The sequence below is a fragment of the Mugil cephalus genome, chromosome 17 (assembly GCF_022458985.1).
Source record: "Mugil cephalus isolate CIBA_MC_2020 chromosome 17, CIBA_Mcephalus_1.1, whole genome shotgun sequence".
Taxonomy (NCBI): Eukaryota; Metazoa; Chordata; class Actinopteri; order Mugiliformes; family Mugilidae; genus Mugil; species Mugil cephalus.
In genome coordinates this window covers 11,046,811-11,072,242 of record NC_061786.1, presented here as the reverse complement: position 1 = coordinate 11,072,242, position 25,432 = coordinate 11,046,811, and the positions used below count along the sequence as shown (strand labels likewise).

Below are 25,432 nucleotides of genomic sequence, written 5' to 3'. Positions count from 1 at the left end.
TTTGAAATCTGTGACACAGTGTTTACGTTGCTGGTGTTTTCTGGTGGCGACCAGTTTCGGACGGAGTCGTCCGTGAAAGCGGTGTGAACGTGGATTAATGCTCTGAATAAAACGCGTTGCTAATGAACAAAGAGTCGAGCTGACATCAGTATTCATAATATCAAACCAATTTATTTTGAGGATGCCCAAGTTGAACCACTGTTACGCACCTTCTGAGGTGACAGTAGAAAAATAGATTCAGTGAAACTAAATGCAACTTAATATCAATCTACAAACATGGTTTCTATGATACCATACAAGTACAATGTACCTGTTACAATTCAACACAAGCAATCACACATTTCAGATGGTTGAATTTCAAAAGGTGCTAAATAACACTATGTACACAAAACAAGCTACATGAGATTTTAAAGACCTATTTGATGCAGGCTGGTAAGCTGGTAGAAAAGAGCTTGCATAGACATCAAAGTCACTTCTCCAATAAAAGCCCAGCCGCAGGCAGGGGAAGGCACTGACTTCTCTACAGCAAAGAGCAAAACAAGGACTTTTACTCAATGGAACATTGTCCTGGAAAATAAAACAACTACCCAACATGAACATGGGGAAGAATCTGGAGTTTTGCATTTTTTCCCCATGAAGCAACCATGACGGAAAAATTATTTTTCTGCTTGGCATCTCCATCACAGCTAAGCAGAGAGCTAGTATCTTCAATGCTCTACATATTCCTGTTACTTTTAAAGTAAAAAAAAAAAAAGGGGGGGGGGGTGGGTGGGGGGAGACATCTCAACAAACATGGTTATTCACGCCACCTACAATATTGAACAAACTGCCCTAAATGCGAGACATTTAAGAACAAAATGGATTTCGAGACACAATCTTGAAGTTTTATACCACACATTCTTAGTGAGATTTCATGACAAAGACAAGTACACAGTGTCGTCCACTACAGTAAAAACACGGACCTTCAACAACCACTAAAATGTGATAGAAACCATTAAAAATTCGACCAGAACGCGTGGAACTCAATTCATTATATACAATTTCTATTGGAGATATGAGCCAGCAATCGCCAACTTTTCTTCAATGAAAGATTCCTTTTGTTCGAGATTCATTTGTTCTTTTTTTTTTCTTTTTCCCTTCTGCTAACAAACAGATGGCTCCTACAGTGCAATGATACTCATACGTGAGGTTGCATGCCAGCTTCTGGCTGTAACAGACTTTTTTTATGCGTGTACTTGCAGGGTTGTGGAGCTACAGCTGCTGCGGCTCTTTAACAGTATATTCAACAGTATCAACACTGGCTATGCACATCCGCGATCTCCCATGAGGTGGTGAGATGGAGGCCGGATGTATATACATGGTTTAGCATTTGGGGTTAGTGAAATCCACCTCTACCGTAAGAAAAAACTGCAGTGTATGTGTCTGTAGTGAAGAGAACAGTCAAATAAGCAGGGGTTGCAATATAATGACATCATACTTAATTGAATAGCTACAACTGAATATTCAAAGCACTTGTTAAGGCTTTAGCTTTGATTACTTAAATGGTGAACAGAATGAGAGGGACCTCAAACACGCTGACCACTAATAACCCCCTCACACTCTGATATGTACAAACAGACCTGACCAAAGAAGGGTGTGTACAGTACTGAGATTGTCTAACACCTGCGTGTACCAAAGTTATCCTCGCGCACAGACTCACGCTCACACACCTGCTCCGGCTGCAAATCCAGCCGACCCCCCAAACCCTCCTGTTTGATCACTGTATGTCAGTTGCCATGGCACCCCCATATTTTCCGCTGTATCTCAGTAATGAACCCACCTGTGATCCTCCTGCCCACGTGCCGCCCGGTCTGGCTGAAAAACCCCTCAGCTAGACAGGGAGGCCGCGATGGTTAACGCCTGCCACAATTATCAGACTCGGTTACTTGAGAATGATGAGCTCTGATGACCTACTTCCTGTCAGATCCGATTCCTGCTTTTTGTGTGACCAAGTCTTGGCCCATTACTCATCAGCAGAGCAGAAAGAGGGCCAGGAGGGGAAATGTAGTCAGGTGGGTTACTGAAGGCATGCTATAGGAAGAAATGGAAATGCAAGTCATGGGAGGAAAAGAATACAACCAGACATATTTACATGCGATGTTATCACAATACTCTGTCCCAGACATTGTGCCATTGTTCACTTGTGTAAACTGAGATCCTTATCCAATGATCTGCCTATTCTGTGCCAGGGACAGAGCAGACCAACATAATCTTTGTTCAGTTCGTAACAGCTTCATCTACTATTGACACCTCCTCACACAGCATTCATAGGGCTTAACAATAAAACTCAAGAGGCCAGATCATCCCACGAGGGCCGATGTAATCCCCTAGACCAGCAGGACTAGGTGGACTTGCATCGACGGCTAACCTACAGCTCTTACTCTGTTCCATACTCTTACTGTGTGATGGATAGCACAGTGCGATAGAGGTAGGACAAAAGGACAGATTCTATAAATAGTGACCATCGACCACCCCTTTCCCCTCCTCCCCTCAATCACACACGCATACATGCAGGCACACTTTTAGTGCTTTGCCATCCATAATGACGGACAGCCACTCATCACTTTTTCCCTTTTCTCAACTCAACCCCTGGTCCTGAAGTGGGGTTAAAGTGCAGATTTCTTATAAGGGTAGTCAGGCTTGCTGGGTGACCTGCGGTCTCTGACAATCTCCTCACCAACACTGTTTCTGTGAGGCTGCTGGAGGGACCCCGGGCCCGATGAATCTCCGGCTAGAACCATGTCCTCCGGGCCGTCTCTAGGTCCTATGTGCCTCTCCTCATAGCTGTCCATGTTTCCACTGGGGGACCGTAAATGGCCTAAGCCATGAGTCAAGTCTGTCTCATTGGATCGCCCCTTTGGGATATGTCCCATCCTTGCGTGGGCCCCAGACGGGCTGGCAAGGACTCCGTCGTGCCTCTGAGAGGTTATGCTGAGGACATCCAGCCGTAATGGGTCCGGGGCGGTCCGTCCCTGCGTGTGGCCCTGGGACTGAGAGTCAGAAACGTAAGGGGGAGGATAGGAGCTGGAGGGTGCGCAGCTGTGGCTGTACAAGTCTGGTCCTGCAAAGGAGGGCAGAGGGTGAGTGGAGGTCGGGGTTGCGGGTCGACAGGAGAAGTCGTAGAGGTCAGGGAACTCGGCTTGAGCCTCCAGTTTGGGTTCAGGAGCGTGTCTCTTGCAGGAGTGGCCGTGTCCGGGGCCATGGCCGTGGCTGAGGCGTACTGAATGGCAGGGCCCGTGTGGCAGATGGTGGCCTGAGGGGCCCATGGGGCTGTGAGGACCATCCCTGTCCATCTCTGCCATGTGCTGCTCCCTCAGGGACATGACTGAGACACCCAGCGCGATATCAGGCATGAACTCCCTCCGAACAGGTTCCATATTCATCTGCATTGGGAAAGAAATACAAACCGGTGAAATGCCTGACAGTCAACACGTGCGTGTCCCTAAGCATAAACCTCGTGATTGCATTTGATAAATAAAAATGTAGCACAAGGAGTCCTGCAAGACTCACCGCTTGCTGGTCTGAAAGCAAAGCTCGGCCCATGGCCTGCGGGTTGGTGCAGTCTGGAGGCTGGGGCCTGGGCACAGACGAGTAGTCTGAGCTGCCATGCTTGGTGCCCGCATGGCGCTGGATGAGGGTGCGGTTGCAGGGGTAGGAGAAGGAGCGGGTGGGGGTGGGCAGGGGTACGCGAGGTCGCCAGGCGCCCTTGAGCTGGGCATGACTGGGCGTGGTAGGGGGGTGGTACGGGGGAGGCGGGGGAGGCAGGGGAGGGTGGAAGCCTGCAACTCCTTCCAGCTCAGTGAACATGCTATCCATGGCTGGGCTGCTGTTTACCCGACAACGGCCCACTTGGCGGAGGGCCAGAATCGGACTCTCGTCTCCAAACCGTTCGTCAGGGAAGAACTTGTACGGATTCTGAAAAACAAAAACAAAGCGTGAGTCCATGCCCGCTGTTGTGCTGACAACACAACACTATTTAAATTTTCAATTTTTTTTTTTTTTGGGCTGTGTTGTTATGGTCTGAACTAGCTGTGTGGTTACTGTGGTCCGTCTGTGTCTTCTGCCTTCCCACTCCACTGGTGCACCAGAATTAGCCCTCCACTGCTCTTCTAACCCCAGGGGACAAAGTTTGTGCTTTTTTGCTAACCTGCAGAAGTTCAGTGGCTCCGTCTGCCAGACCAAACTCCCTCAGCACCCGCAGCTGCAGCTCATAGCTGACAGTGGCTCCTTCACCACAGTTGAGGGCATACGCTCTCTGGACCTGCTCTGTGTGTCTCAGTTCATGCAGCCTGCGGACCATCTCCTTCACCACAGTCAGCTGGGGCACTGAAAGGTGCAAAGAATTTCAACAAAGAGATTAATTTACTTATTAAAACCACTTTACCACCTTTAAACATTATTGATTCATTATTTATTGTTAGATCCAGTGCAGCTCCTGAATAGCGTTGTGGGTGTGTATCTTTAAACCATGTGGCTTCCATAATAAATGTCCTACCTGGGATTTCATTTGCCACAACGGATGGAGCTGTGGGCTGCGAGTTGCTTGCTATTTGCTGGTGGTTGATCATGTGACAGCACTGAGGCACGGCGTTGTTGACCATATAGAGCGTGTCCGGGACGTTGGACATGCGAACTAGTCGCAAACGCACCAGGTCTGTCTGCTCCACCATCATTTCATCGAGCACAGACTGAGGACATGTAAAAAAGAGAGAGAGAGAGAGTGAAAAAAAAACGAGACGTGTGTGTGTGTGTGTGTACCTCAAGGACACGGAGAACATTTTGCAAATTAGTTCTGCTTGATTGACACCTCATCTAATAATGACTCGCTCTGGTCTATGGATATGTTCATAAATATTCATGGCCCTGTTAAGGCCCATGAGTTAGAAGGAAAATTTGAAAAATGGACATATAGAAAATTTCAGTCAAGATGATGAAGGCCACTCTTGAATGTAATTGGTGAGTGTGCATAGCAACCACCGGGCATGGTTAGTTTTAGCACGTCTGGGCTATAAATGGGTGCACACATTTTCCCATAACTCTTTAATAGTTAGTTCCTCGCTGAAGCTCTACTGCTTCCTGCACCGTCTGTAAGCACCATAAATCCTGACAGACTGCGTCTTACCTTGGCCTCCTCCACGTAGGGAGAGAAGAGTCGAGGACGCACGTAGATCCCCGCGTTCTTCTGACGTAACCAGGCGTTGGCTTTTCCCCCCTCGGCTGTGGGCAGCATGTCTGAAGGGGGGGTGCTTATCAAACCCCTTTTAAGCTGTGAACAGTGTGAAGAATGTGGATCAATGCTCGGTCTACTCGGCCTATGAAGGTCACGATGACTCAACGCACAAAGCACCGGAGGAGAGGTAGACGGGGAAGGCACTGACCGCATCAGCGAGGACATCGCTGTTGGGAGGCAAGATGTGCTCGGTTCGGATGAAGGGCAGGAGGGGGGACAGAATCTCCTTCAGCTCCTCCACGTCCAGGTCTCTCCGTTTCACTCCCCTCTTGTTTACGCTGTGGGCTGTGCCACTCAGCAGGTTCGGCTCTGGGTAAACAAGGACAGGAACGGCCGTTGGCAGCTACTCAATAAAACGCATATGACTGTGCTAATTTATGCAACTATTATTACATTTTAAACACTTAAGTTAACCTGTTGGTTGTTCCATTTAAATAATTATGGATAAATATTCCCATAGCAGGTTTCTAGAGCCTACAATACAATGACTTATAACCTTGACCGTGCACCTTATAGAACACTGTTACTTATCATTATGTCATTAAACACAATACGCTACTACTATCAAACACCAAGTCACTTCCTGTTGACTGCATTTCTAGGATAAAGTTTGCCTCTTTTTTGCTTTTAAGTATGTTTTGGAGACTGTGGTAAGTGGGTAATTTCCTCAGAGCAATTAGGGGTGGGGGGGTGGGTGGGTGTTGGGGGGGTTGCTCAGAGGCTAATTACAGAGTGTATTATCTTACCCCTGTCTGCCATCCTCTTAATAAGCTGCTGCTCGCCCCACTTAACAACATACTTGAGAATGTCCTGTTCACTCGCCTGTGAATGAGACCAAGGTGCAGAGAAAGAGACGGACAGAGAGGGAGGGGTATAGGACAGGGAGAAAGAAAGACACAGAAGTGTTATTAGGACAAGGTTAGATACTGTTGAGAACAGAAGCTGGACGCTGTTAAATTAGCATAAGGTGAAAATGCAATATGTTCAGGGAGCGTCGTAGCAAAGCGCGGGCCTGGTTGGTTTGTTTGTGTAGTTGGATTACAGCTCTTCACCTCAACCATCTGGTGCAATGCCCGAGCCGTTTGGCAGCGTGGATGACAGCTCAGCTTTGATTAGATTCTTGGTTTGAAGGCATTTCCCTCCAGAGAACTTTGTTTCGTAACTTTGGAAACTCTGGAGAATGAGTGTGTGCATGTGTGTACATGCGTATTGTGTCGGACTGGGACGGAGGCTGCGTGTGTGTCAGTATGAGTGTGCTGCCATTTCCTGCAAGCAAATTCTGCCAACAAGCACTTGAAATGCTATATTTTCTCCATTGTGGGGCGTCACAGAGAATAGCAACAGAGTGGCAGGTGATTACTTACCTGTAGGTAGTCAGACTGAATTGCGCTGAGAAGGTGTTCTTTGCTGAGCTCGTAGAGAACGTCCGAGGTGACGACCTGACTGAACTCCTCGCAGAGGAAGTGCATGGCCTGCCTGTGGACCCACTTGGAGCCGTACGGCTGGGAGCTCCACTTCAGAATGGGGACAAGCGAGTCCAGAGACAAGCTTTCCACGACAATGTCTTCGCAGCCTGGGGGAGCCAATGAGATTGACAAGGAGTTTACACCTCTATAGTTGGACACTTCATGGACATAAATGGATCATGTTCTGGAAACAAGTACAGTTATTCAGCCCAAGAATACCGAATGAACGTAAAAGTCAATTGGTTACAACTGAAAGTGATTCAACTAAACAATTACTGGAATACACAGAGTCATTCTGAATTCACTGCCAACACATCAGTAGTTTTGACTCGTATTCACTGACCCAGGGAGTCTCGCTCTAGTAGCCCCCACATCCTCCATGCTGCGTTTCCTAAATCAGAGCACATACCAGAACAGCAGGCAGCGGCTTTACCCTGTAACACACCAACCCACAGAAATGCCTTTGATACCTTGATGTGTTTCAGTCTCAAGCTGCCTTTTCTTAACCGTGATAAGTAAACACAGCAGCCCGAGGAAATGCGCCGCCGGTGCACGGGCACACACATACCCTGCGAACGTGCGCGCGCTCGTGTGCCTGAATCAAAATGCATTAAAAAGCCACAGGAGGCTTCGGGAATTATGTACCTGCTGCTGCAGGCGTTTAAAAAACTAAACCAAGATTTGCAAATTCAGCTTACACTGGCACTTAAACTCACACTTAATCTAAGTGGTGTCCATTAAGCAGAATTAAAACCACCTAACATCCACTAGATTAACATAACACAATTGGTTTGGTCAAGCTATCTGTGCCAGTCCCTCGATAAAGACAGAGCTTCTGTGGCTTGCGTTCAGAGTCCATCTCTGATCAGCGGTTTTTGATACAAAACGTCATCTGTAGAGATAAAGTCAGACTTATTGATGTCCATTCTGAGCTGCTCTGAACCCAAATGCAAGTTTGCCAACTTCCTCATTCCGTGCCGTCCTGTCCATCAGCCCATGGTTGGGCCGGCAGCATTGCTCCTCTGGGGAAAATCTTATCTTCAACGAGAAAATCTAAGTTGCCCTTCCGGCCCAAAATCACCACTTTGAACATATACTCGGGGAAATTGGACACCAGACTTGAGAGCGCTTGCTTTTGAATCCGAATTCTGTGATGAGAACATGAACACTTATGGTGCACTTCCCCTTTTGGGTGCTTTTACTCGTACTATAAAGTTAGTGAAATATGAAGCAGGCGCCCTGAGAGTTTTCAAAAGGGGGCGGAAATTCTGCATCATTAACAAGAAAGATGAAGTTGAAATGTGATTCCCAGCACTTTTTTTTAATTCTCCTATAAAAAGCCTGAAAGAGGGGCACGGATTCACAACATCTGTGTGTCCTTGTCTGCCGCTGGCTCGCTCTGCTCCTCGCCTCCTAGAAAGTGCTTCAGCTCAATTCAGTCTTTTCACCTTTGAATCTTTGCCCTTTCCTGAAAGCAGTCACACATCCACAAAAGCAGGCCATTCCCCGCATGGGACCAGTGGCACGGGAAAGCAAACAGCTCTGCTCTGTGTTAGCCCATTAGAATTCACAGCGACAGCCAGTCTTTTAAAAACGCTGCACTTTTATTATGAGGTGGAGATTAGAATCAGCATTATATCTAATACTAAACCCGTCTCCCCCTCTCTCCACGGGTGGTACACCACATTCACTGGAGCTTAGCCGACTGACAAGAATATCAACACAACAGCGGGAAGGGCAACAGTCAGCTCCACACCGCACTAACTCCGGAGGACGTATGCATTTTGTCTTGCTGTTATTATTTGGAAATGTTTATGGATCACACTGTCTCCAAAACCACTTAGAACGTCAACTGCACTCAAAGGCCTGTAAACAAAAGCCCGCGTATGTAAATCATCTGCCTGTTTTTCACTCAAGGACCGGGATTTTAGGGTCAAAACACGAGATAGGGCCCTGGAAGCACAGATCAGTCAGCGAGCCTGGAGGGAGAGGATTGCGCTGCGCGGCGCACGCCGAAGTAACACGGACCGGCACTCATCTGCGCGGAGCAATTGAAAAATTAATGAGGCTTTTAATACTGGTTACCATTTGAGCGAGACGTAGTCATAAAGGGATGCACATCCTGAGAATTAATAAGAAAGAATGACAGAGAGCTCCACAAAAAAAAAAAAAAAAAAAAAAAAAATACACGGGCCAAAATGTCATAAAGCAGGACTTAAGGAGCCGAGGAGCAAGTAAGGGGAGAGACGGTGTGACAGATGAGAGGGCTCTCTTCAAATGAAACTCCTGACATAAGCCTCTTGAAGAGACGTGGCACCCGCTGAGGTCTGAATCCGCGGGACGGACAAATCTCGAGTCTCGTAATTAACCCGCGGTTTCCACGATGACGCGACACCTCGGAGATTTAAAATTGAGAAAATGTGAGGGATCTCAAAAAGGGAAACGACGGGAGGTTAAAGGGCAGACAAAGAGATTGGGATAAAATGACACCGCGTCCACCTCGACCGCCTCGCCGCATTCCGCGTTTGAGGTTTCATGCGAAGCGATTAGAGCCGCGCAGAACACAAGGAGAGGGAGCAGAGGGGATAAAAATACCTCGGAGTGGGGACTTGTTGAGAGGGGGGTGGGAGGGAGTTGGAGAGGAGGCGATGGTGTGTGAGGATGACACCATTTGTCTGCTCGCTTGCTTAAGAGTGACCCTGATAGTGACACCCTAAGCTTGAGAGAGGGAGGGAGGGAGGTGGTGTCTAACCAGCTGTGTGTATGCTATTAGCGTACAGTGCTATTCAGATGACTGCGCAGGTTTTAAAAGGCTGATTGGTCCTCAACCCCTTGAGTCAACAATCGTTTCTGCAACTACGTGCGACTAACCTGGCTGTTAAAAGACTTTTACAGAGGCATGTTTATTATTACAGTGCGTTTCTCAAAAGGGTGTTGCGCTCTACTCGCAACTTCCTCTTTGAAGAAAATACTCTGCGGCCGCTTTCAACCTTAAACTAAATTTGTACCGAGATTGCCGCATGAATTTGCATAAAAAATACGAGGTGCTGCAGTATCTTGATTAATCTATATGTTTGAAGGGGGGGTTCCGCTGCATATGCTAGTTCGTTAATATAGGATAGCAAGAGGCTAAAACACCTCTGAGTGTGTTGTGTGTCTGCAGCTGCTTCATAGTAAAAGCCTTTCAGCCGTGGAGAATCTGATAAAAGCAAGGTACAAGCAATGCGACACTCAAGGGCTTTTAGTGGGAAATGCCTTCAGTGAAGTGTCTGGTGTCACTTTTTTTTTTTTTTTTTTTAGTGGGTTTTGAATAAGCTGAAAATAATGTTATCAAGTGTTTTGGATGGGACACAACACTGCTTTGATTACCGCATGGGGCAAAATGTATGCCCATACCATTAATGCATCACTCTGACAAACTAATCTCTATTATCAGGGCTCTCTGAAAGATAAGATGATAACAGGTTATGATAATAGAAAGTATAATTTAAAAAAAATGCAGTACTTCTGCGTGCGTCTGAAACAGACCACCTCAAGTACTGTGTACTGCTAAGGTTTTCTTGATTAAAGAGCTGTGTTAGGTGTGTTGAAAACTGCACAGACGCATCGCTTTCGAGGAGGCGCAGGTGATAAATTGACTGCTTCGCGTCAAGGCACGGCTTTAACCTTTAGCATTTTGTTGGGGCCACGTTGAAACAGTGGCAAGAGTCAAAAAGACAGTGTAATCTGAGTAAAGATCCCCCAGTGATGAAGTGTTGACAGACGCTCGGTTACACTGCCTGTAAAGTCGCTGGCCCCTGGAGACACACACAAACCTTCCAGCCTTTATCAATCTGTTACTGCCACAAGCTGCAGCTCTAACACCCCCATCACAGCCAGCGTGATCTGCACAAGCCATTTGAAGGGGAGAATATCAAATTATGTGAATGCATGGAGGGATTATAGTAGGCCCGAGTCTTGCGAGGCATTAATTCACAAAAAAAAATTCAAGCCAATTATGACAAAATCCAGCTCATATTATTGAATCCACAGAAACAGACACTATAATTATGACAGACTGGACAGGCAAATTGACTTTGAAATTCACTATCAAGGCTATTTAACTACATTATCACAGCTGGTGTTGAGGGTTTTAAGCAATTTGTGGCAGCGACCTTGGCAGCACTCAGACACTCGTGCAGTTGGTGGACAGGAAGGAAGAAATCACTGAGGAATGAAACCAAACTAAAATAAATATATATTTTAACATATAACAATAACTTCTAATACATGCCTTGAAAACGAGAAATGTTTCAACAAACACTAAAACAGTGACAAAGTATTTGATTGAAATGTTATTCGTACGCAATCACACCATTCAAGTCAAGGCAACAAATTCTTTTTGTCTCCTAGTTCATTTGTGTGTGTGATTATGAATTACCTTGAGCCAGCATGCTGAACTCCAAGAACAGAGCAATATGGTACAGCTCCATGGCCTCCTCGGTACGCGTGCTGGCCCCGCGGCCTCCGGACACGAGGGCTTGCACTTCGCCGAGGCTGCCCGCCGAGGGGCTGCCCCGTAGCACCAGCCCGAGCTCGACCACATCCGTGTACATGCAGTGCAGGATGACCTGCACGTATTTCCGCGGGATGATGGACTCATCCAACACGATGCGGGTGGGTGTCTGCAACGTGCGCTCTGTCATTTCCTCTCCCGTGCGAATGCGTCTCTGCAAAAGGTTCCGAAAGAAAGGGGAGCGCGCTGAGAGAATGGCCTTGTGAGCCCTGAGGTCCTCGTCCGGGGTCCCCGGGCCCCCGCTGCCTCCCGAGCCCGCTGTCGGTGCCGCAGCAACAGCCCCTCGCTCATTGCAGCTCTCGATCATCTCGGAATCAGAAGAGAAGCTGAGCAGAGCGTCGTAGTAGCACATGTAGTCGAACAAACCCTTCATATCCGCCTCCAGGGAGTTCGGCGTCCCAAACTCTTCGCTTAGCTGCACCAGCACATCCACATTCTGCAGCCTGCTATCCTCCGCTCCGCCCACGCCGAACTCCCCGGTGTACAAGTAGTGAAGCAGGGCAGAGAACATGGGCACGTCGATGCCGGCCGTCTCGATGTCCATGAGGACCTCGGCTCCGTAACCGGGGGACGAGGACAGCAAGGTCTTGAAAAAGGGGCAGCGGGCAGCCAGGATGGCCCGGTGCGCTGGGAAGCAAGTACCTTGGAAGATGAGGTCCACGTCGGTGCAGTACTTGTGCTGGTAGAGGGCAGCCAGATCCCGCTGCAGGCTGGGAGCCTCCGCGCGAGCCAGGCTGGCCTGGAAGCTCAGCTCCTTGAGGGCCGCCGTCCCCTCGTACTCCTCCACCAGGGCGTTGGTGTCACGGACGTCCCACCCGGACAACAGCTCTCGCATCTGCCGCGCGTGATCCGCAGAGCGGCTGGACTTCCTCCTTTTGATGAACCTCCGTTTGAGAGTCGCCAGGCCGAGGCTCTTCTTCTTCCTGTCTGTGGGCCGCTCGTGGCCGTGTTCCAGGCTGTACAGCTTTGACTCCCAGCCATATCCCTGTTGAGAGTAGGACGAGGTCCCTGGAAGAAAAAGCCGTGAAGGTCAGATAAAAAGTTTGTGTAAGTTACATATTTTGGTGAATTCTGAATTGACTCTTTTGTTATATCACGGGAAAAAAAAACGCCAGGCGTCAGCCGCCAGGTAGCAAACATCTATCAAACACCAGATACCTAGCCTAGTCAACGTTAGTGGGCAGTGTGCCACACATTATTAAGAGTTTCAAGTGGGCACCAAAAGCAAACAACCCAGCAAAAAAACGATAAGTTTATTCTTTATTCAAATGTTAATGCATTATAACATAAATAATGTAATATAAAAGGGCAATGAACATAGTTGACCTCCTGATTTAAGAATTTTTAGCCACTCAAGTAGATCACTTTAAGTTCAGGATATTTTCATCCCACTGTCTTGGACACAGAGCATGTTAAGGGCCATCCAGAGATTCTTGTGATGCTGTTACTTAAAATAGTTCATAGTAGGTTTGGGAAGCTACATCAAATCACCCTCTCATGTTTTTGTTGACTTTTGGGATGAAGTCACATTTTGATTATAGTTCCATGGAGGCCATGTTTGTGCTCTTTGCAGTGGAGGGGTTACACCACTACTCCTTTGTCAGCTAAACCTTCCTTCAGCTCTTTCTCAGTCATGTGGGGATTTTCTTTTGTGCTCTTTCTGCCCAGCAGACATGCGGTTTCATCTGAAAGTTTTCTTACGACTTCCACATCTTGTCTCGACTTCAAGAGTTCCCCTTTACTGTCATTTATCAATGCCAGTCCAGACAGTGAATATTGTAAGCTGGAAGCCCTTTGATATTTTTTTTTAAGCTTTGCCCTGCTTTGTAGATGATAGTTTCAGATCCTCAGTGAGTTGCTTAGAGAGCGCTATCGACGTTCAACAAATCTATGAAGGTTTATTGGACATATGAGACTTTACAAATAGAAGTAGAGGAGTAGCTAAGCCTTTGGACAGTTGGTGAAATACTTAAAGGAAGAGTGATTTTCAAGCTTGTTTGCTGCAAGGGTTGTATTTGTTTTTTTTTTCCACTAGAGAAATAACAAAATGTGGAACTGCATGTGTGTCCTCTGATCAGCCACAACATTAATACAGCTGACAGGACAAACTAACGTTGGCCATCGTGTGACAATTTAATGTTCTGCTGGGAAACTTTTGGAGCCGGCATTCATGTGGATGTTACTTAGACATGTACCACCCACCTAGAAAAGACCAGACCAGACCAGACACCCCCCCACCGCATAGACACTCCTTGATAGCAGCAGCCATCCCCAGCAGGACACGGCCTGGTGTTGACTTGGCCTCCAAGTTCACTAGATCCCAAACTGATCAAGTATCAGTGGGATGCACTGGAAAAAAGCCTGATCCACAGAGGCCCCTCCCCTCAACCCACAGGACCCAAAGGCCCCCACTAACAACATCCTGTTACCAGACACCACAGGACACCTTCAGGAGACCCGCGTCCTCCGATAAGTCACAACTGAAGGTGGTCATAATGTTACGCATGCATACAAATGCATTCATCTTTAAAGCTTTGCTAAATCAAACATTTTCCTAAACCAAATACCAGCTTAGTATTGTAGGCCAGACTGCAGAAGCACAACCCGTCTCTGACACCCCTGTGGTGTGCCCAGCTCTATCAGGCCAAACACACACTCCTCTGACCCAGCTACAAAGAATCTGGATCTAGTTCAGCAGTAGCAGAAAAAAAAAATAGACAGAATCAATTTATTTTCTTTTGTTTTGGACCACAACATGGTTCAGCACACAATAAGAACCAATTATAATTTTGTCCTACTTTGTACTCCTCTGTGAACTTCGCTCCATTCACATATTTGGGCCCAATCAATTACACTAAATGGCAGTTATGTTTGGCTTGAGAGACGGGGCTCGTACGTCAGAGGAAGCTCTGCCAAGGAGATCCTCTCTCCCCACTGATCTCTCAGCATCCATCAGAGTGACCCAAATAGTAATCATTCTAACACTGTGAATCATCTGTGGCCCAGGCCAGCTCCACCGAGCAGCTACAGAGATCACAGCAAACCTAAGAGGTCTTGAAGGCTACAGAGATCATTTGGATCCTTTAACAATTCTTTTCCTTTGTGGTCCAAAAAAAAAAAAAAAAAAAAAAAAAAAAAAAAAAAAACTCCGGACTCATTTTGAAACTGAAATCAGCTTTTTTCCCTCTCCAGTAAGGAAGGGCTTATTTAAATTAATCTCTGAACCAGTTCCCAAAACTCTCCGGCAGCGGCAGGGGAAGATTTAGCAGCCATAAACCAGATTTTCTCCCTTTCGAACAACAACACACGCGAACTAATACAACCTACGCTCCATGTCGGACAGTTTTTCTGCAGATGCTGGTACGAGCTGACAACATCACAGCAATAAGCCATGTTCTCTGACAAAAACATCAACAGTGCTGAAATTGGAACAAAAGGAAAAGCTGCATTTATATTAAAGTCTCGGGCTGCCGCTGTCAAGACTCTGACAGGCCGGCAAACGACCCAGTAGCTGGTCACATGGACAAAACAATCATGACACCAGATCAGCTCCCGTCCGCTCTGCAACTTACACTAAAACTCTGGGTAACAACGCACACTGGACACAAATTACTTTGAAAATCTGCCTCTCTTGATACTTTATAAAGTTTATACGGCAGAGGATAACAAACGCCGAGCTTTTTAAGGCGTTGGCGTCCGTTGCGTGAGTTAATGCAACAGTTCAAGAGCTCTCTTGCACAAAAATATTCATCACTTGCACCATTACTTTCTATAAAAGCAGGTCACTCTAATCTAAAGTGAAAGTTTGGCCGTGATTGAATCCTGTTATATGTTTGTAGCAGGGCTGGATATTAAATCAGGTTCATGGTTACAGTGTTGAGATAAAAGGACAACTTTGACCTGTAGTTTATCTTACAAAAAGACATTGAATGAACGACAACACACTTTATTAACCTACCGATAAAAGTCTGCTGTGCCTGTGAATTTCCCCCTATGCGCGGGGAGCATGAGTGCGGATAGCTGGATCCATTGGCACCCATCCTCACGTCTCTTCACTTGCTATCTGGGGGTCCCCCCTCTTGCTGAGTCATTCTGCTCAGACGACGTATTCCTCTCACTCTTCAGCCGTGGATCAGGCGCGGATCCTCTGAAGCATCCTCAGAGCCCCAAGCCCTGGCTACCGTGCCTGGAAGAAGAAGAAGAAAGATGAAAGAGCACAAAATGAGAGACGTTTAAGCCGAAGAGCGATTGTATTTTAAACGTGGCTGGCTAATATCTCGGAGGGATTACGACATGATGAGTTTGGACTGTTTGGAGTCGGTAAAAAGATAATGGATGGCCAGAGGCATCAATGTTAAATAAGCTGAACAAGGGGACATGTATTACCATCTATCAAAGTAATGATGAATCACGGGTGTCTTGGCTATTTTACAGGCCTGAAACGTTAAGCATTATGCAGATTTTTTTCTCCCCCCCAAAGCAGTCTTCATCTATAGGCTCCTATCTATAATCTTCAACAGTGCCTTCAGTGAACAGAGACTTCCTCTTCCTCCCCTCAGGAAACTGACTAGAAATCAAGAACAAATCTTAAGCAGATGTAGGATGTTCAGAGGGAGGTACAACCCGACACATCTCGTCTGTTTCGGTGGTTTAAACGTTTGTAACATTAGGTTGATTGAGCCGGATTAATTCTGATGTATTTGTATTGCAGATTGAATAAACACCAAGAAATGGCTCTGTTGCAATTTCTTAGCGAGTAGAATATTCTACCATCAGCAATTCTGCATTACAGTGATTTTCTCCACTTTTCATATTTCTGTTTGTATTAGGGCGCTGTGAGTTTGCCTCAATGGGCCGGATATCTTCACTGAATTATTTTTAAACGACTCTTGCGTAAATGTGAGACTGTGGAATACTTCATCGGGGTAATTGAGTGATTATACTAACCAAGAACAGATTTTCTTTAAAGAACATTTTCTAACATTTGGCTTTTTTTTTTGCACACAGGATAGAAAAATTAATTGTGGCTGAATTCCATTTAGCTGCTTCAGTTTCAGGCTTGTGCCGCCACAATGTCATGACTTACCAGGATTCAGTTTCCTATATGATCTGTAGTAAATTTACCAAATCTATTCATGCACCTCCCAATGTTTTGACATAAAGTCACATAAGCAAGCCTTTTACATATGTTACAATTACCAAGAGTGCATATTTATGTGTTAATTTACATGATTAGGTGGCAAAAACTACTACTGTTCAAGATGCAGCGGGAGGAGAGCAGCTTCGTTTAGCTCCATACAGTCATTACCATAACCCAGCCTTGTCAGCCATGGCAAAGGCCAAGTCGTTCTTGACGGTATTCCTCCTCTCTCTTTGTACTGTCACTGGCTAAGATCTAAAAAGAGAACAGGGGCCCTCTTTAACTAAGAGGAATATACTGGCATCAGGCTAATAATTGCAAACTGAGTCATTTCTACATGCGAGACACAAACATCACAAATATTTGGACCGTCTTCCAAAGCGGAGCAACGGCTTCTCGATGCACCAATTACTTCTTGGACGCGGAATTCTCATTGCGGCCGTTTAAGTTAACTAAAAATAAAAACAGTCATAAATACACATTTTCTATGTGAGACCAGACTGAGAACTGGAGTGGAGTGATGGGGATCTGTTTTATCTCAGCCCGCTAGTTTTTCCCTGCCTACCATACTAATAAATCATTGTGTCTGCCCCTGTAGAGCTGCACTCCACAGCCTCCCAAGGGTTCAATGGAAAACCACAGCCTCTTATTCCACACAAAGTCGCAACGCAGTCACACTCCCAATAAAAACCTTGGTTGATATTTATTTCATTGGAATGCTTTAAATAAAGCCCGCCTTCATCGGGAATTCATTCGGACGAAATTAGAAGCCGAATTTGAATATGGAGGAGAGAGGAGGAAGCCCTTGAGATACATACTGCCGCGCTTACAAAAGGCAGCCGTGGCGGTGGTCCTCTAAGGAGCACAGCGCAGGCGGAATAACGCAAGACAACACAACACATCAATTGAACAATACGCTGATTTCCCAGCCAGGCAGCTTTAACTCCTTCGAAATGAGCGAACCAAATTTAACTTCAGCTGCAGTGCAGGATTCTAAAAGCATAATTTAGGACAGCTATTTCCTTGAGACCTGACTCCCACTGTTCAATAAAAAGCATCTCGCCTCATAATCTCTCTGATGCCGAACATTAGGACACTTTCTCGCAGTTTAGACTGAAACAGTGTGCCGCTCTGTTGTGCAGGGGCTGGGAGCAGAGACGGCGGGGAAGGCAGACGTCGGCCGAGCTGGACTGTGTGTCCCTAATGAGAGGTGACAGGAGACACTCCCTGCCCCCACGTATCTCTCTGCGCACACACACACACACACATCCACACGCAGACAAACGCAGACAAACGCACCCCCTTCCACACCGTTCACCTTGCCTCGGTCATTTGCATCACTTTATTCGATTCAAATCAGCCATTTGTGGACGTGCTCAAAAGCTCAGCGTAAACATTAACACGCAAAAATGCTTGGCACAAGAACAAGACCGATGTATTATTCAAATGACAGTCAGGGCACTTCATCAATCATTCATGTGATTTTCCACATACGAAAAAGAACCTGGGGTCTCCTTTCCCGCATGCAGCCCCAAATTTCAGGAGCACATTTATTTCCCCCCCCAGTGCAGCCAGTTGCCCCCATAATCCACAGCCCCTCTACCAGGACACATGGGGCCGATATTTTAAGCCAAACTGGCAGCAGTAATCAAGCCAGAATGGATTTACAAGTCTTCAAGAATCAAAAGTGATGGGAGGAATTACTTGGCCAACGTAGCGGATGACTGAGAAATTTCAATTCATTTCCTTTTCTGGTAAATAGGTAAGAATTTTATCAATCCAGAGACAAACGTCACAATCAAACAGCTCTACTGTCCACATGTCAATCCTATGAATTTAATTACAGCCCCCTTTTTTGACAGACATCTTCTCCGGACTCAATGGCACAGGCCATAAATCTTTTAAGAAATGTCACCGTCTGGCACAGACTGAATAAAGTGGCACAGACAGCAGAAACAAAGAAATACTTCCCGCAAATAGTTTGTGGTTTGCAAATACACAGACGCTCTGTGTGTGTGTGTGTGTCAGAGCTCTCACATACATGGTTCAATTTAATGTTTCTAATTTGGTTTTATTACTCGAATGCTGTCACACTGACTGCAGAGGGAAGAGTGACGCTGATTTGAGGATAAAACAAACCAAAAAAAAACAGGATTTGGGATCATAAAATCTGATAAATGACCTGTGGGGGGAATTGGGTGCTTTGCTAACCGAACTGTGCAGAGATACTGCTTTCAGGCGGTAATTATAGACGATTTGACTCTTTGGATATTTGATACAATCAGGGCTGACCTAAAAGGGTCGTATCAAAGCGATGCAGCAGCGGGCAGAAACCAGACCTTTGTAACACGGAGTGACCTCTGTGGTATTGATGTGTCTGCACACATCGCACAGCGAGATATGCGAGTGGAATAGGGTAGAGGAAAAACAGCTGCCTCTCAAATAATTGTCATATTTTGCCTGAAATTATAACAAGAGACAAATTTCCGAGGACGAGCAGACTGCCTGCCCCCCAGCAGTGTTTTTGCCAATCAGCTAAATCCATTTAACGTTACACCGGGCCATTCGGTTGATTACAGGTTCTGCCAGGGAAGCTAAAGGAGTCGGAACGGGCCAGATAACAGACAATGCACTAAAATGACAGAAACAGATAGAGGAAAGAAAAGTCTCCACAATGATGACTCATGGTGAGCAGCCTCTAGATTAGCCTGTGTCGACCAACAATATGAACCACGGTGCTGCGTATTTGACATTTCACTGACTACGTTGCCAGCTGATTACATTTTGCTCTGAAGGCCACGGCGCCCCAACAAAACCGTGACTATGACGGCTGCGTTTTTTTTCCCATCGGCCTTAGCGGGTTTCATTTTAGACCTTCGGGTGAAATGTCACACCGTAGGTCCACTTCGCGAATCAACACTGAAGAAAGGCGCCGTTTTAATGGCGAAATGTTAAGTGCGCAGACACTAATGACTGCTCAAACAGAGCCTCGCAGTCGATCTTCAGAGAATGAAAGGCAACTCGGGAAACAATGAGTGCCTATTTTAAGTGGGTTGTCAATGCTCGTTGTTGTGTTCTCTATCCAACTGGCCAGAGTAAACACCATTCAGGCCAAAGTCCAGCCCATTCAGTGACTCTGTGGCAAGTAGTTGCAAGCTCGCTGCCTTTCACGCCACTCATGGACTTCTGAGCATGTAACTCCCATAATTACATGTCATTAAAAAGCCCTAGAGTGCTGACACAAATACTTAACCTGGTAAAATGAGAAACCTTTAGCACCGAAGAGCAAGCTGAAAGCACCTTTTTCCAAATTATAAGGACAGAGAGACACTCACAGGCTGCCTTTTCGGAGGAAGGCAAGAGGGTTAACTTACGGCTGAGTCGATCCACAATTTCAGTGAGATTACCACGGGATTATCACAGTCTGCATATGGCCCATCAGCACTTGAATGGATGGTGAAACCCACAGACAATGCATGCAATAGAGAGTTCATTAGGTGCACTAATAAAAAATGAATACATCCGGATATAACGGTGCCAAGTGTCACCTTCATGAAGGTTGTGAAGTTTGGCTTGCGTTTAAAATGATAATTTACCTGTGTTTTCATTGTACCAACGCATGTTCGTATTATACTAACAACCTCATTTCAGTCTAAATAACAAACACTTTCTGTGGTTAATTCAAAACTGTACAACAGCAACACAAAGTACATCCTCAAAAATGAACATACAGTTGAATTAACACCTTTTAAAGGGCTTTAACATAAGCTGAACCGTATAACAGACATGAAGCTAAGACTCTTCTATTACAATGGGTTAATTTACACCAGTGTACCTAATGAATTGGGAAGCGATGAACAAAAATCCTTTTGGGATGGAAACATAAAAATAAGATGTGACCTTGTTACATCAATAAATTCTTATCTTTAGGTCACAATTACAGTTTATACTGTGCCATAGCACAAACCATCCACAACTGTTTGACACAGAAGCAATTACCAGCAACATGTAGGACGATCAGCAAAGTATAAACCCGCACTAGTTCCGTGTTTTTCCATCGATCAGCCCTCACAGAAAAAGGGAAGAAGTGCTCCTTCCTTTTAATGACCCGTGTATTAAAAACTGCCAGTGCTTTGTTAGCCTCCCGTTATCACGGTGCTATTGTTGCTCTCTGGGTGACTGCTCAGCGGAAGCCCCCGGTTAAAAGTGCCTCTAAGGGCAAACAAATCAAGTCAATCGTTTGCCTCGGCCGATAAAAAATGGGGAGCAATGTTCGATTATTTCGCGTCAGCCCAGCGAGAGGAGTCATATTCACCACAGCCCTGTAATTAGTAGCATATCCTGAGAGGCTAGGGTAAGCTATCTCTGCTGTGTCGCTTTGACTTTACCCCTCCTCGGAAATTTACTTCAAGCAGGATGCGATGCAACTGTTGAAAAGCGAGCGCTCAAAGGGTATTTACCAGAAAGTGAACAGCTTCGTGGGCATTATTTCTCCTCGGTGTCGCCTCGTAGTTTAAAGCAGGCACTCGGATCCAACTTGTCTCTGGCAGAGGGAGAAAAAAAAATTGCAGCTCAACACCTTCTTTTTCCAACTCTGCTCATTACGCACGGCTCGACGTCAGCGTCCACATTTAATCCCTAAAATGCAGCCGTTTCCACTTACGCCGACTTTCCGGCGAATTCGCGGCGTTTACCTCGACTGAAAACTAGTCCAAAGCCGTTTTTATCCTCGGTTCGGTTCGGTATTTCCCCATAGTAGCACAACGCCTTGTTGGGTGGTTGTTATGGCCTATCCCAGCGATGCCCGCTTCAAGCTCGCCAAAATAAGAGGAGAGCATCCGGTTAGGATTTTCAAAATAAAGCATTTCAACGCCAGCAATGTATGTTTTCTTTCCAGGGCAACACGCGTGTCCAATCGAATTATTTCACTATACATTTTTGACATTATTCTTATAAAACGTTATTAAAACAAATGCATTTCGTCAGAAAAAAAGAGGCGCTAAATAAATGATAGAAAAACAAGCTTTTCCTGTATTTACGTTAACTTGACTATTTGTCACTGCTGCACTCTGACTGGTCAAGAGGCCTGTCAGTACAGAGCAGATTGTGCAATAATGCATTTACGAGCGCCCTCTAGTGATTCATCAAATGCGGTGGACATAATGTGTGCTATGTACGTGTCAAAATACCTATCATCTTTACTCTATATTTTTCATTTGATGTGATTGTCAAACACGCGGCCCGCCAGAGGGTCTAATATGGTCCGCAACATCAGAATAAGAAAATACTTTATTGTCAAGTATATTTGTACATACAAGGATTTTGCCTTAGTGTTTGTTGCGTAAGACTATAAAATAAAATCGTAAAACAATATGTCGTAAACATATACACGCTCAAATATACAAAACATACAAAAATATTTACCGTTTAGACAAAAGGAACATGAATTTGCAAAGTGTTAAAATTACATAGAAGACTGCGATCGAACTGCTCTCCCTAATTTGTCCACTGTTTTAGAAAGAAAATGCGGACAGAACACAATCCTGAGACCCGGAACTAAGCAGCAGACAGCAATGTCCTCAAATTTAACTTATTTTCCTTTTTATTTTTAAAGGATAGTAAATGTAAACGCTCTCAAAGTTTACCTATTCTTCTTTGCACCAAAACGAATGGAAAAGAAATTCGAGATGTCATTGTTTAGAGGTTATTGCTATTATCTTATTGGTCTGGCCCGCTTGAGATCAAACTGGGCTGTATCTGGCCCCCGTGCAAAAACGACTTTAACACCCCTGCTATAGAAAGCTAAAGGGCCAATCACAATGTGTACAGCAGTATGATTTATGTATATAAAAAAAGACATACATTCATTCATTCTAGACAGAATCTGTGCACTCAGTGCAATGTTTTTATGCTGCTTTGGGACCCCCACAATGCAGTCTGAATTAGTTTGTTTTGTATTTTTCATGTAAGGTAGCATTTTAACTGGTAAGCAGTAAAAAAAAAAAAAAAAAAAAAATGTCTTGAGCTTGAGCAAGTTCACCCTGCATCCTGTTGAGGGCGACATAATACATCTAATGTGGATAATGAGGTTATTTTTTCACCCCTATGGACAAGATCCCTGAATTTATCAAATTTGTTGTAATAACAAAATTCAAATGAAGCAGCAGTGTCGATCATTGCCATAAATTACCTCTTTTTATGTCACACTAGGGAACTGCTAATGATCATGTATGGTGGTTACTACCTAAAAGGTTCATTATACTTTGTTATTTACCTTCAAATGTCTGCAGCCACGCTGAGTAATTCATGTTGCCGTTTTTTATTTTTCAACATCTAAACATTTGCAGACCAGATAAAATGGTGATGAATGAAAACAGATGTTATGTACCTTGTCTGTGTTACATGTCAGTTTAAAATGACGTTATCAGTTGAAACGCTTCCAAAAGATAATTCATACTAACGACTATTCAGTGTCAAGTTAAAAAGAAAAAAAGAAAACACAGCAAAGAGTTTATTATAACTAAGAGTCACTCTTTTATAAGTTCTTGCCCTATTCAGTTTACTTTAATCTAACATCACACAGAGGAGACCAAATGTCTGCACTTGTCTATCCCAAGCTGAGTCTGTGTGTTTACACGAGTGTCTCTGGCGCATGGAAATAACTCCTCCCAGGAAGAGTGATGGGAATTAGATGAAAGTAAGGACTATTTGAAAGTATCTCACAGGATGTGAAACTTCCAGAAGAACATTTCCTTTCAATACAGAAGAGGCTGACTCTGTGAGAAGAAACAAAAAGGATGTCCTCTATCTTTAGGAGTCCCTCGCTGGCCAGGTTCCTGCTGCTGAGAGACATTCAACAAAATCACTGGTCAACCATCCACAGCAATCCACCTAAGGAAAAGGTCGGCCCGGTGGTAGGTTTGAATATATTTGCCAGTAGGCGACTTGTGGGGGAAGATGAACGGGCGAACATCCTGGCTATTTAAATGTTGCAAGTTTACGCCCTGCAACTGTAGCACAGACTGTAATGATGTTTTTACTTGTACTAACCGGATTCTGTAACTACAAATGATCACATTTGAAGAGCTGTGTTGGCATAAAGATATAAACAATAGGCCTACAACTGACTGAGTCTTGGGAAGTCCGTATCTTTGATACTTCACTTTATTGCCCCTAATGCGGGGAATTCAAGCGAACTGCACTCCCTAGCCTGCAGAGTGGGAGAGATGTTTTATTCATTTGTTATCCATAAGTCAGTGTGAAGCTCTGGCCTCTGTAAAGAGATCCTATGATGGAACTGCAGCACAGCAGCCAGTGTTTATGCCACTATAAATCTGTTGATCTGTCCTCAGGGACATGCACGGGGGCTTTTACACAGCTTGCCTCAGCTTAGGAATACCAGAGTGGAGAGGGACAAAGGGAATATCATGGCAGGATGATATAAACGGGGGGGATGCAGTTATATCACCTGATGAGTCATTGAGATCAGAACCCTCTGCAGTGGGCACAGGTGTTCAGTCCTCACCATTCAACCTGTAGCTGAAGACCGGAGAGGTTTGGGAATACTGTGCCTTAAAAATGTAGACTAAATAACTGTTTCATTATATCCTGAACGTGTTTTTCGTTTCTTTTTTCCTGCAGCAATCTGTCTTTGCCATGTGCGTGTTTGCAGTGGCTCTCCTGGGCCCTGCTGGATGGATCATGCATCACATCCCAGAATACCGAGAGCAGGCACCTCCACATTCCTGACACCCGCAAGATCTCTGCATTTGAGACGGTTGCCAAAGTGCTTTTGCTGTTTGAAGCCTTTTTCAAATGTGTGAAATCTAATGAATGATGCAAGATGAGAAGTGACGGTGCTGTTTCCCTGTACCGCATAAAGACTTACACACGATATCTGTTGTTTATGGGTGTGTTTATAAGATAGGGCATGTTTAAAGAAAAAAGCATATTCAATTGGTTTAAGATAAGGTGAGATAAGATTCTTTATCTAGGATCCCAGAATGGTGGAAATTATCAGTAAAAAGTAGATAAATACACAATAAGTGACTAAGTAGCAACTACTGAACAAACATACGATTCTGTTGAAATTGCACAAGTTATTGCACATTGTGAACATCTGTGGTATCGGTAATACTAATATTGGACCCATTATTGCATCCTGGAGTAATTACAGATACATACAGCTGTTGCACAGTATGCTGGACATGTAACTACATAGGGTATGTTGTTACACATAATAAAAATAAAGTAAAGTAAAAATACTGCACATTGCAAAAGAAGGGATTTCACTTCTGGTGTGTCTGTGGTCTACTAGGAGGAGGCTCAGTGAAAGGCAGTAATACGCTCGAAATGAAAAAATATTAGTGCGTACTGAAGTGCATATCTTAAAACGGAATAAACGTAGATCATTGTGAGTGCCAGCAATAAGTAACAGGGCAGGTAACCCAAGCAATTTTTGGGGGACCCTGAGAAAAAAATAAATAAATAAATAAATAAAAAGGGGCCCTAGGCAGCACATTTGGAATTGACCACCATAAACCCCAGCTCATCAACAACAGAGGTCTATTTCTAACTACGCTATGACAGATTTAGCAAATATAAAGATCTTAGGTCACACTACACACACTTTCAGTGCATTTGAATCTAAAATGTGTTTGACTTTCAGTTCTGCTGCTAATAGAGCGTGTGATAATCTTACAGGCTTACAAGTACTGACCTAGATATTAAAATAATTCAAGATAATTTACTTTAAAATAAGATAATTTATCCCACAGTAGTAAAAGGTGAAGCTCCAGGTGATAATGAAGCAGTCATATTAGTAGTATTTGCTGCTTGTTGCTTTATACAGGTTATATTACCCGTCACAAACGTTGGCTCTTAGTCAGAATTTCCTTAAATGCTGAAAACAAAACTGACTTCCTCTGATACACGCATGATTAATGACTCAGTGGCAACCATCTGTTGCATGTTTAGCCTTTTATATGCAACAAAGATACAGA

The 25,432-nt window shown here is 44.9% G+C and overlaps 1 protein-coding gene and 1 long non-coding RNA gene across 3 annotated transcripts; one reads left to right on the top strand and one right to left on the bottom strand.

Moving 5' to 3' along the window:
• Nucleotides 1-151: 151 nt before the first annotated feature.
• Nucleotides 152-21,264, bottom strand: btbd7 (BTB (POZ) domain containing 7). Of its 2 annotated transcripts, none has more exons than XM_047610916.1 (12): nt 21,125-21,264; nt 20,891-20,973; nt 15,249-15,476; nt 11,156-12,298; nt 6,634-6,842; nt 6,016-6,091; nt 5,418-5,578; nt 5,162-5,305; nt 4,535-4,727; nt 4,187-4,365; nt 3,550-3,954; nt 152-3,422 (listed from the first exon to the last, which is right to left on the bottom strand). In XM_047610916.1, the coding sequence occupies exons 3-12, from the start codon at nt 15,328-15,330 to the stop codon at nt 2,646-2,648; spliced, it is 3,369 nt and encodes a 1,122-aa protein (XP_047466872.1). In that variant the 5' UTR covers nt 15,331-15,476; nt 20,891-20,973; nt 21,125-21,264; the 3' UTR covers nt 152-2,645. The 2 variants fall into 2 exon arrangements, with proteins under 2 accessions (XP_047466872.1, XP_047466873.1); XM_047610917.1 differs by having other exon boundaries at nt 21,094-21,253.
• Nucleotides 21,265-23,194: 1,930 nt separating this feature from the next.
• On the top strand, nt 23,195-24,324 carry LOC125023914. Its single transcript, XR_007114675.1, has 2 exons — nt 23,195-23,344; nt 24,072-24,324. It is a non-coding gene; the product is annotated as an uncharacterized LOC125023914 (long non-coding RNA).
• Nucleotides 24,325-25,432: the final 1,108 nt, after the last annotated feature.